The sequence below is a fragment of the Galeopterus variegatus genome, unplaced genomic scaffold (assembly GCF_000696425.1).
Source record: "Galeopterus variegatus unplaced genomic scaffold, G_variegatus-3.0.2 Scaffold212, whole genome shotgun sequence".
Lineage (NCBI taxonomy): Eukaryota > Metazoa > Chordata > Mammalia > Dermoptera > Cynocephalidae > Galeopterus > Galeopterus variegatus.
Window position 1 is genome coordinate 391427 of NW_007726323.1, and position 11884 is coordinate 403310.

An 11884-nucleotide genomic window follows, 5' to 3' on the forward strand; every position below is an offset into this window, starting at 1 on the left:
CTCACCCAGCCCTCGGAGCTTGAAATGCCCCCAGGAGAGTGAGACCTCCCACCCTGGACACCTTGACCCCCTGAGGCCTAGAACATAAGGGCTGGCAGAGATTCTCATCCAACAGGCTTGCTGCACAGATGGGCCAAGGGGATGCAGGGGGGCGAGTGGGTGACTTGTCCACAGTGACCCAGAAGGTCAGTGTGGGGCTATGACTCGGACCAGGCCTCCTGGGCCCCACAGGAGCCACACTCCCAGCACCTGAGGCCCTAGGTCCCCTAGCCTACAAGTCTGGGCAGTGTCTATGGCATAAACTCTTCCTTGACAGGCATGGGGGAGGAGGCACCCAGCAGGCTGGCGTTGCTGGGGCACAGGCTCCCCAGGGGTGGCCCGGCTGGGGTGGGGGTGACATCGTGGGCTGGCGGTGGTGGCTGTGGGGGCTGCTGCTGCTGCTTCTTCTTGTTCACTTTGCGCTCCTTTGCCCGCCGGTTTTGGAACCAGATCTTCACCTGTGGGATTGGAGAGCAGAGATGGGGCAAACGGTGGGGAGAGACAGTGACAGCCAGAGGGAAAGAGGGATGACAGTTGAGCTCCTATTTCTTGATGTGCTGTTTGTGGCCTCCCTCCTGCTCCAGTCACCCAGACTTCATGGACCCTAAACACTTCGTCCCCCTTTAGAACTTGCTCCCCTACCCTGACACCCTTCTCTGTAACCTTCCTCCTCCCCATCTTCCAAGGCCATGCTTTAACACCCTCCTCCAGGAAGTGTTCCCTGTACTCCCTGTGACTGCTTCTTCCTCTAGATTTAAATGGCACTTAGACCTCCTACAGCAACTGATCATAGCCTGCTGTCACCTATAGCTAATCAGATCCCCTCATCTCCCTATTTGGGCGGCAAGAATATTGCGTGTCACTGGGGGGAGTTGGCAGCAGCTTAGTTTCTGCTGTGCTGTGTGACCATGGCCTGGAGACTGAACATCTCTGTGTTCCCTCTATGGAGTTCCATAATCTGCCCGGCAACTTAGAGGCCAGATTCCCCACACTGCTCCCATGGCTGAGGTGGGGAGACCCACACACCTGCCGTTCAGTGAGCCCCAGATTGGCGGCCAGTTCTGATTTCCGCCGGATGGTGATATAACGGCTGTAATGGAACTCCTTCTCTAGCTCCAGGCGCTGGTGGTCAGTGTAGACCACACGGTACTTGTCCTTGGTCCGGGTCTTACCTGAGAAGCAGAAGGGGCCAGGAGGGAAGGTGAGTGGGGAGTGGGAAGCTGCAAAAGGTCCAGGCAGGGCCCCCAGGAGGAAGAGCAACCCAGGCTCTCTGCAGGAGGACCCTGAGGTGAGGAGGGACATACAGCCCTGCGGTAACAATCATTCCCCAAGCTCAGTCTTGCAGGCTCACAACCTGGGAGGTAAGTGAGGAGACACTGAGGCTCAGAGAGGGGAACCAACCTGCTCAGGGTTATGCAGCAAGCTGCTGATGGAGCTGGGGCTTCAAACTGCTTCTCCTGACCCAGAACCCCACTCTGATCACCAACTCCCCCAGCTTTAAACCAGCAGTTCCCAGATGCAGCTGCACAACAAACATTTTGGGGGAGCTTATGAAAAACAGCTTCCAGGGCATCCCTGACCAGCTAATCAGAAAGCCGGGGGTGGAATCTAAATTTTTAACAAATTCCCTAGGTGGTTCTGATTCTGGGGTCCTCAGCTCAGGGTCTAAATACCAGTGACATGGAGGGGATACCTGACAGGCAAGAGTAGTGAGATGTCAGCTGCTCCTTCCTCCTGTGCATGAGAAGAGAACAGGGAAGAGCCACTTCAGGTAGAGGTGGAAGCAGAAAGATTCAGGAAGTACCCTGGGCATGGGCTCCCCAGATCCTGCTGAATGCCTGGGGCTGACCCCAAAGTCAGACAGGAAGGACTGGGCTGCTGGCAGACCCAAGACCTTCTAGGTACCTCAAAAAGCCCTGAGCTGGGGATACACCACGGGTCGGGGCTGCCCAAGCCATCCACACTCCTTCTTGTGCCCAGATGCTGGGCAGGAGCAACTCAGCTCTTCCCACATACGAGGGCACTTCAAAAAGTTCATGGAGAAATAGAATTAAGAGACAATACGGGGCCGACCCCGTGGCGCACTCGGGAGAGTGCGGCGCTGGGAGCGCAGCGACGCTCCTGCCGCGGGTTCGGATCCTATATAGGAATGGCCGGTGCGCTCACTGGTTGAGTGCGGTGTGGGCAACACCACACCAAGGGTTGCGATCCCCTTACTGGTCACGAAAAAGACACCAAAAAAAAAAAAAAAAAAAAAGAGACAATACGAATCTTTCCACGAACTCTTTGAAGTACCCTTGTGCACTTACTGAGTGCTGAGCTCCTGCTCTGAGCCAAGCACTAGGGTACAACAGTCAGCAAAATTAAAATAAAAAAAAAAATCCCTGCCCTTGTGAAGCTTAGGTACTAGGGGAGGGAGACAGGCAAAAAGAAAATAAATATGGGAAATATTTGATATGCTAATTGAAAAGTATTTCAGAGGAAAAGAAAGCAAGGAAAGAGGATTGAGAATTTAGGGAGGGTGTGGGTTATGATTTTAAATGGGGCAGCCCATGGAGGCCTTACTGAAAAAGCAAGTTTCAGCAAAGATCTAAAGGAAGTGAGGGGAAGAGTACTACAGATATCTGGGGAAGAAGGTTCCAGGCAGAGAGAACGGCAAGTGCACAGGCCCTGAGGTGGGAGCAGGTCTGCTGTTTGATGCATCTGATGCATCTGAGGCACAGTGAGGAAGCTGGGGGCGTGCTGGGCTTCAGCGAGCATGAGGGCGGAGGTGGGGGGGTAGGACAGGAGGCAAGGGGTTGGACTCTGGGTTTCACTCTGTCTGGGATGGCAGCCATTGCAGGGTTCTGAGCAGAGGAGACACGAGGTCTGAATACTGCTCTGGCTGCTGTGTGGAGAACAGATTGGCAAGAGGAAGGGGGAGCTAAGGAGACCTGCAGTAACCAAGAGAGAGGAGGCGGTGGCTTGGCTTCCATATGGGGCTCAGTCTGGGGCCAGGAGCTGGATCCCAGGACCATCTGGGGTTAATGTCAGGTCTCTCTAGGTCTGTCTGGAGAGAATATTAAGAGTCATGCTTGGCCTGGGCTGGTGTGGGGCTTGGCTAAACACCAGTTCCCTTTGTAAGGAGCTGAGCATGTAGCAATAAATAGGAGGCACATGAAAGCCTACATGCATCCCACCAGGACACGGCAGGTCTTGGAATAATGACCGACCCCCTCCCACCTCACAACAGCCCACCCTTCACCTCTCTGCAGCCCTGGCCCTGACTGTCCCTCAGCACCCCTGCGTTCACTACCTCCCCCTCAGGCCCCTACCCCTCCAGCGAGCCCACGCAGCTTGGCAGGACAGCCACTGGTCTCCCCATGAGCCAAATGGTTTTGTGAAAACGGGAGACAGCAGATGTTCCTGGGCAGCTTCTCTCTGGGTTTCCTGCCAGAACAGCGGGACCGCACCGGATGCTTTTACATCGCCTGACCTTAGTCTGCTGCCCGATGTAGCACGGGACAGCCTCGGCCATCGGCCAGGCCTGGCCCCGGAAAATAGCCAAGGGAGTGGCTGCTGAGGCCTTGGCTCCAGATGGGGCCCCTCCTTGGCCTAGAAAATTCAACAGCATCTCAAAAACAGTTCCGCCTCATGCCACCACCATCAAAACCCAGCATAGCTCTGAATCCACAGCCCCACAGGGCTCAGCAGGCTAAAGCCAGAAGGGGTCATTCATGGGAGTTTGGTCTCCTCCCACATTACAGATGAAGAGACCAAGGTTTACGATGGTTATGTGGCAGCAGGAGGTCCAAATAAGAGATCTGGTGCATCCTTCTAGTCCAAACTCCCTGTGTAGCAAGGGTCACTGGAAGCCCCGACAGGCAGGGACCTGCCCAAGGCTGTGTCTCCTAGTCTAGAGCTCTTGCTGCCCCCTCCCCCCATGCACAACTCTCACCCCCCCCATGTTCAGGGCCCACTAAGCCCACCATGGAGCCCCCAAACACCGGCGACAGCAGCTTAAACAGCAGACCACCCCTGCATCTCTGAGAAAACCCCAGCCTCTAAGAGTCCTGGCCTGGGGCTGGGATGGGAAGGCCCATGGGCTGGGGGCCTGCAAGGCACTCAGAGGACTCATGCGAAGCCCTAGGAGGAAGATGAACCTGAGGCAGGGATGAGGCTCCAGCCCATCCAGACCTCAGCCTTTCCCTCAGGCACCCAGCTCTCCCGCCCTTCCTGAGTAAGCAGGAATCCATTACAGCCATTTCACAGATGGCGGGACTGGGGCTCAGAAAGAAGCACATGCTGAGGGCTGTCCTGCCTGCTGGTGTTATGAACCAGGATTCAGGTGTCCTGACCTCCAGCCTGGCTCTTCCCAAAGTGGGGGTGAGGGTGGGACTAAACAAAGATAGGGCTTTAGCTGCACAATTACTCCTCTCTGCCCTGTGTCCTGGCGAGGCTGCTGTGAAGACCTGGCCCTCAGGCCTTGGCACCCTTCTCAGGGCTCTGGAGGGGGGCTGGTGGGCTGAGGAACCCATTGGCCAGTTTCTATCTGGTGGAGCTGCTTGAAGCACACGATTTTATCGCTAAGAAAACAGCTCTGCCAAAGAACAAAATGTTTGCTATCACACCGCGTGGCTCAGAAATGAGAGAATCCCACGCGCTGTCCAGGGAGTGAGAACTGAAGCATCCTCCTCAGAGCCCCACTTGGTGATATCCAGCCTCATCAAACATGCCCTTACCCTTTGACCCATGAATCCCCCTTCCAGGAGTCAATCCCACTTCCAGGAGTTGATCCCACAGAGAACTTCCCAAGGCTGGATCTGTTTATAATTGCACGAGACTAAAAACAACGTACATGTCTGCAGGTAGGGAACTGGCTAAAGAAGAAAGTACATCCATGGAGAGGAGAAGTCATTAAAAAGAAATAATAGTGCTGGCTGGTTAGTTTGCTTGATTAGAATGTGGTGCTGGTAACACCAGATCCCCATACTGGCCAGCTGCTACAAAAAAAAAAAAAGAAGAAAGAAAATTATAAAATTCTATATGTACCAACATGTAGCAATTTCTAAGATATGTGGGGAAAAAGCAGCAAGGCATAGAATGGTGTAAATAGTATATCACTGTCTTTGTGTAAAAACAGGGAGACACATTCATACATGTTTGTGCACCCATATAGTTCTTTCTGAAAGAATATACAAGAAACCAATAATAGGGGCTGTCTCTGGAGAGGGGAACTGGAGACTGGAAAGCCACAGGTAGGAGGAAGACCTTAGGATGTTTAAATTTTTACCACCTATGGATGCGAATTTGTGTTTTTAGTGATGGTCAGGAGCCCTGGGTTCCAGTCCCAGCTCTGGGCCAGAACTCCTGACTGTGCCAAGCCATCCTTCCCCCTTCTCTGAGCACCCGTGCCACCTCTGGAGCCCAGGAAGGAGGGGGCAGTGAGGTGCGTGAGAGCGACGGGGCAGGGAGAGGGCCCGAGATGAATGATTTACTGGCCCCTGGGACACTGGGGTTAAGGGGGAAGTCCAGGCTTCTATAACAGGTGTCTGATGAGGGGCCAGTCATTCCCAGCCACCTAATGACTAACACTCTGGGCCAGATGCCATCAGGAGTTGGGGGGAGGAAGGGTGGGGAGCCCACCCCCAGCTCTTCATGGGTGAGCACAGGAGGGAAGAGCCTCAGATAACTCACCAAATGAGAAGCTTTATCTCTGCTCTCACTTTAGGATGCACAAAACGGTGCATCTATGTGCTCAGGCTGCCATGAGAGGTAGCAAACTCCCCATCCCCTAAAGCATGCCAGTAGAGGTCCTGGGAAGCTACAGGCTAATGGTTCCAAATGCCTGACCAGCAGCCTGAGAACTGCCTGGGGAGCTTTTTCAAAGCACAGATTCTGGCCCCAGAAATTAAAATTTGGTGGGACTGAAATGGGGCTCAGGGATTTGGTGCTTGAATAGCTCTCCAGGTGACTCTGACATGTGGTTGTTTGGACAAGCAAACCTCTGGGTTGGATAGTACAGCTTCTCACTGAATGGGTGACCTAGGACAGTCTCCTCACCTCTCTGAACTTCATTTTCTGTATCTGTAAAATGGGGATAATTATAATTTTAATAATAGCCAATATGTCCATGTGTCAGGCATTTTGTATGCATCTCTCAACAACCAATGGGGTTGCACAACTGTTATCCCTATTTTACAGATCAGAAAACTGAGGCTCAGAGACATCCACATACAAAGCAGGTAGGATTCAAAACCAGGTCTCTCTGGCCTCAGAAATAGCACTAGAACCTATCACATGGTCAAAGGTCTCCTGTAGTTATCTCCAACCCTGAGGGGCACAGGGGATCACTTGGCATGGGTGGACGATACCTAGCACCGTACCTGGCATGTAGTAGGTGCACAGGAAAGGGAAGATCTTACTCATTTCCAATAGCGGTGGGATGATCATCTGGCAGGAATGCCCAGAAATGGATCTGTGCCATTGGCAGTACGTTGGATGAGACCATTTATTTATGAGGTTCCTTCCATCTTGGAAACATGAAGCTTCCAATGTTTGTTGATTCTCTGATTGTGTTTGTTATTGTTGCTGAAAGAGCTCTAAGACTGATTTCCCAGTCTGAGAGTCTAGACGCTGGGTCTGCCCTGCTGGAGGATGGGGGCAGGAGCCATGGTGGCCTCCCCATCCAGCCTGGGCCAGGCAAGGGATACACTGTGGCCTCTGCTCCAGGATGGGGTGAGTGGCTCCAAGAAAATCAAATGGCCTCTGGGTCTGCACTTCCTTTGCCCTCTTCCTGCTGGGTTTGCAGCTCTGGGGGATGAACAGCTCTGGCCCTCAGGGCCTGGACCACAAATCCAGCCCTGAACCTTCTATGATCCGTGACCCCTCCTGGGTGTTCCAGCCCCAACTGGCTGTATCAAAATCCCACCTCCCCAACACACACACGCACACATGCATTCACGCACGCATATAGAGGGGCTTATTAAAAATACATATTCCCAGGCTCCACCCAGGTCTACTGCATCCCTATCTCCTTGCCTTCTTTAACAAACCCCCTGGGGATTCTGAACCTCCAGCTGGAGTCAGTAGATCCTGGTCCCAGTTCTGTGCCAACTGTGTGGCCTTGAATAAACCCCATCTTCTCTCTGGGCCTCAGTTTCTCCTGTGCACCAGAAGAAGGCTGGGGTGTCAGCTCTGAGGGCCCTCTACACTCTGAAGTTCCATGCAGCTCTGAGGCCTCCTTTAAGGACCAGCATTCTCTGCTGCCACAGACAACACCCACAGGGAGCACATGCCCCGCACATCCTTCAGCCAAGTTCCTCTCAGGCCCATGTGGGTGGAGTGGGAGTAGATGGGGAGCCCAGTCTTGGGATGACAAAGTGAAGAGCATGTGATTTTTGGTGAGAGGGAGCTTAGGGAAGGGGGGAACAGGGTGGCCATAGAATCCTACTGCAGAGTTCTCCTTTTTCCCAAACAAGGAAACAAGTGCAGAGAGGTTGTCAGGTCACTTGCTGTGGATAGCTGCAGATCCATTGCATGAAGGGAAGGGTGGGAAAGACAGAGGGGTTCAGGAGGACCCATATCCTCACCCCAGATAACACATGTAAGAAGGCTGCAGAGGTGACAGGTGGCGCTTGTGGTGAGGGGCCTAATCTTAGCAGCTTTACACTCACTGAGGTTTGGGAAAGCCACGTATAAGGGGTGAGTTTCCAGACCTCACTTGGAAGCAGAGACCTGCAGTGCTATGCAGCCTGGCCAGCCTTAGTAGCAGGACCTGATAAATGACTGAACTTCTCTGGGCTTTCCTTCCCCCTGCCTGGGGAATAGAATGGATGTGAAAGCAGTCTGTAAAGAGCAAAGAGCTATGGAAGCAAAACGGAGAACGGAGCTATTAGCAGAAATGGATGTTGGAGGGATCCCTTGGGAAAGGGAGGAACGTCACCTGATGGGGAGCCACAGGGCAAAGAACTCTCGCCTGGGAGTAAGTAGATTGTCCAGGCCACCAGCTGGACATGTGATCTCCAATTTGGGCTTGTTTTTGCATCTGTACCACCAGGGAGGTAGGACCTCCTCTGTGGCAGCCCTGACCTCACCAGTTCCAAGATGGACGGATGCCCTGCCTGGGACTGTGCAGTTTTCTGCCCAGCCCATCACTGGGTCCTTGTGCTGGCTGATTTGGCAGTCCCGGGATGCTATATCATGGTTCCTCACTCAAGCCCTGGAGCAGGGATGAGGCTGGCATGGCAGTGGAGGTGTGGGAAAGATGGCTAGGCCAGACACTTGGAGGAGCCCTGCAGCCTTAGCCAAGCTTCTCCTCCTCACTGTTGCCTCCTTTCCAGCTTCAGTTCTCAGCCATCATTGTATCCGACTCCTCCCAGGCCACCTGTGAATCACCTGCTGTCCTATCTTCTTCATCAAGGCCCACAATCTGCCCTGGTTTGGGGAGGCAGGAAAGAGGGAGGGACTTGAGAGTCAGATAGCCTGGCCACATGCCAGTGGTGTGTCCCCGGGCAAGTCTCTGGGCCTCTTTAAATCCCAATTTATTTATCTGTAAATGAAGATGTGAATGCTTCCTTTATATGGTAGTTATGAAGACCAAATGTGATCACCTATTTAACAAAGTAATTATTAGTAAAAGCTGGCTGTGATGACAATGATGATGATGATACTGCATAGACAAAGGAGCCAAAAAGAGGCAGGAGAGATTCCTCAATGGGAGAACAGGCAGCCCATCCAGAATGGACTGCCATTCTAGGAACTCTTGAGAGGGATTCTCCTGAGCTGTTGAATATGACAACCACTAGCCACATGTGGTTACTAAAATGGAGATTAATTCAATAAGAGGTAAAATTCCATTTCTTAGTTGCACTAGCCATATTTCCAAGTGCTCGATAGTCACATGCGGCTGCTAGTGGCTAGCCTACTGGACAGCACAGATATAGGGCATTGCCATCATGGCAGAAAGTTCTATCAAACAACACTGGTAGATCAAATGCTAACCAAGGGTGACACTGTAGAGCACACCCACCCAGACTGTGTTTGTACTGTCTGCAAAGCAGCCTGTTCCTGCATGCACCACGCATTTATGTTCTTCCTAAGTTTTTCCACAGGGGCATCAAAAATAAAGGGCACACTCAGCCCAGGACAGCCCTTCTAAGACTTGCAAACAGAAGTTCCATCCCTCCAAGTCCTCTCCCAGGCTGAACAACTTGAGGCCTCCTGAGCTGTTCCTGGTGGAGTTTCTAGCCACTGCCCCACCTGGCCATCTTCCTCTAGTCTGGAGGTGAAGTCCCAGTGAGTACTCTGCAGGCGTGGATTTTGAAGCCTCATATTCAGAGCAGAGGTGCAGGGAGAGGCTCTTGATTCCTTTTCTACCCCTAGCTGGCTGTTTGATCTTGGTAAATACCCTCCCCTCAAACCTTGGGTCCTTGAATACTCGGTGAGGGCAGGGACCATGCTGTTTTGCTCACCCAGTGCCTACCACATGCCTAACACACAGTGAGTACTGAATGAATCCCTATCGAACACATAAAGTACCTGCTACTTCCCCATCTTCCTTATCTCAGCAAACAGCACTCCCATCCCCCGGCCAACAGTCCAAAGCCTAGGTGACATCTCTGAGTCCTGACTCCCCTGCTGCCCACATCTAATCCATCAGCTGGTTGGCTCAATCTCCAAAGCACATCCTTCTGTCCATCCCCACTGCTCCCACAGCCTTAGTCCACACTGCTAATCTAATGGAGAGATGTGCTTATCTGGGATCAGAAATCCTGCATTTGAAAAATGTTGAGGGTGCAATAGATACTAACTCATATTATTATTACTATGATGGATGCTCAGTACTTATTTAGCAAATAGTCCCTCTTTCCTGAGGGGGGCAGATGAAAAACAACAGGCTAATTACAAATTGTGATTAGCAGAATGAAGGAGAGCAGCAAGGAGCTGAGAACTAGACTAAGAAGGAGGTGGGGCAGGAGAAACTTACTTGACTTAGTTAGGCGAGGCCTCCTGGAGGAGGTGACCTTTAAGCCAAGACCTGAAGGTTGAAAAGGACGCTTCTATGTCATGAATGGGGAAGAATATTCCAGAAAGGGAGAAGAGCATGTGCAAAGGCCCTCGGGCAGGGAGGGCAGAATGAAGGGCAGAGAATGCCAGCTCCCTGAGGGTGGGTCCCGCCTGCTCTGTTCAGGCCATAATCTCCAAGGCTAGAAACATGTTTGGCACAGAAGAGACACTCAGAGGATATTACTGCCTGACTGAATGAATGAATGAGAGAGACACAAGATGAGACTGGAGAGGCCAGCAGAGCCTCCAGCAGAGGCATTTGAATTTAATTTCAAAAGCAATGGAAGTCATTTGAGATGTTGAGCTTACAGTGGCAACCTTAGCTTTCACTAATACCCGCTCCTTCTCTCTGTTGTTACAAGGGGGTCTATGTGGGCTACAAGCTTGAGGGGTGAGGGTCATCTACACCTGACTCTAGATGTAGATGTTGTTTCCAAATCACAGGAGCTCCAAGACAGAAACCTGAGAGACCAGCCCATTAAGATAACTTCCTACTGACAAGCCAGTTCCTGCTCCTCACAAAGCCATTTTGGACTTTCAGAATGATTCCCTAAGCTCTAAGCAGCAATATCTGCCAAAGCGGGGAGGGGGAGAAACACCCAACCAAAAAAAGCCTTCTGCCACCTTCTAACTGGGTCATTCCCCTTCCCAGCTACATCTGAGAGATGAGGTGTCAAATGTAGCTTCTGCCGTGAAAACCAGTTTTAAACAGCCTGGCCCCTGCTGTGCCCTGCCCCCTGCCCCCAGCCTCTTCTAGCTCATCCCCTGATTTGCCCCCTTTTTTCCCACCTAGGCTGGATGCACATCAGGGAGGGGGTCTTGGGTTCTGGTTCCCAAGTGTGTTGCTTTATTTGGCAGATGCTTGTTGGGCTGTAGACTCTGGGTCTGACACTGTGCTGCCACATCCTAGATGTGTGAGCTTGGACAGGCCACCTTACTCACTCTGAGCCTCATTAGCTGTAACTGTAAAATGAATCTAATAATAGATCCTTACACCTCTCAGGGTAAGGCGCATGATAAGAACTTGGCCAATGCCAGTTATTAGCTTTATCATGAGCTCCTACTATGTGCAAGGTAGAGTGAGGATGGGATTGATTAGGACTGGTCCTTGAGGGGATTACAGAGGGAAGATAGCAGGAATAAAACAAGACAATAAAAGTAGAGGGGCAATGGTAATTGTTGTTAAAACCAGGGCCCAATACAGTGCTTGGAGGGGAGGGAAGCAAGAAGGGCTTCCTAGAGGAGGTAGCCTTGGAGAAGGAGCAGCATTTGAACTAGTGAAGATGCAGAAGAGGAAAGGGAGGGCAGTTTGAGGGACCAGGCTGGAAAGGCAGGGAGTGTGAGGTATGTGCTTGCGTGCATCTGCCAAGGACTGGCAGAGGTGAGCACCTACTGTGTGCCAGGTGCAGGGCTGTGCTTTGCAGGCACCATCGCTTCAAGGTGCAATCCTATTAGTATCTTAACTTTACCATGAAAGAAACCCAGGCTCAGAGAAATGATTCAAGTTAACCTGCCTGAGGCTGTACAGCTTCTAACAGAAATGCAATCCCAGATCTGAAACTCTCAAGCCCTGGCTCTTTAACTGTGGAGAGAGTAGCTTCAATAGAGGGTTGGAGCCAGTTCTCAAGGGGGCTCTGAATGCCATAGAAATGGGGACAGATTTTATAGCAATAAAATGGCAATTCAATGGCAGTGGGGAGCCATGGAATGCTCTTGAGCAGGAGATGTGCCTTAAGAAGGTAAATCTATCAGTGGTTTAGAAGACAGCTGGGGCAACAGAGAGAGGCTGAAGGTGAAG

At 51.9% G+C, this 11884-nt stretch overlaps 1 protein-coding gene across 1 annotated transcript in view; it reads right to left on the minus strand.

Moving 5' to 3' along the window:
- Positions 1-290: 290 nt before the first annotated feature.
- CDX1 (caudal type homeobox 1) overlaps positions 291-11884 on the minus strand; it is a 23914-nt gene continuing 12320 nt past the window's right edge. The window contains exons 2-3 of the mRNA XM_008565901.1: positions 1066-1094; positions 291-497 (exon numbers count right to left, since the gene is read on the minus strand). Coding sequence (XP_008564123.1) covers positions 291-497; positions 1066-1094 — 236 coding nt within the window. The remainder of the gene's footprint in view (positions 498-1065; positions 1095-11884) is intronic.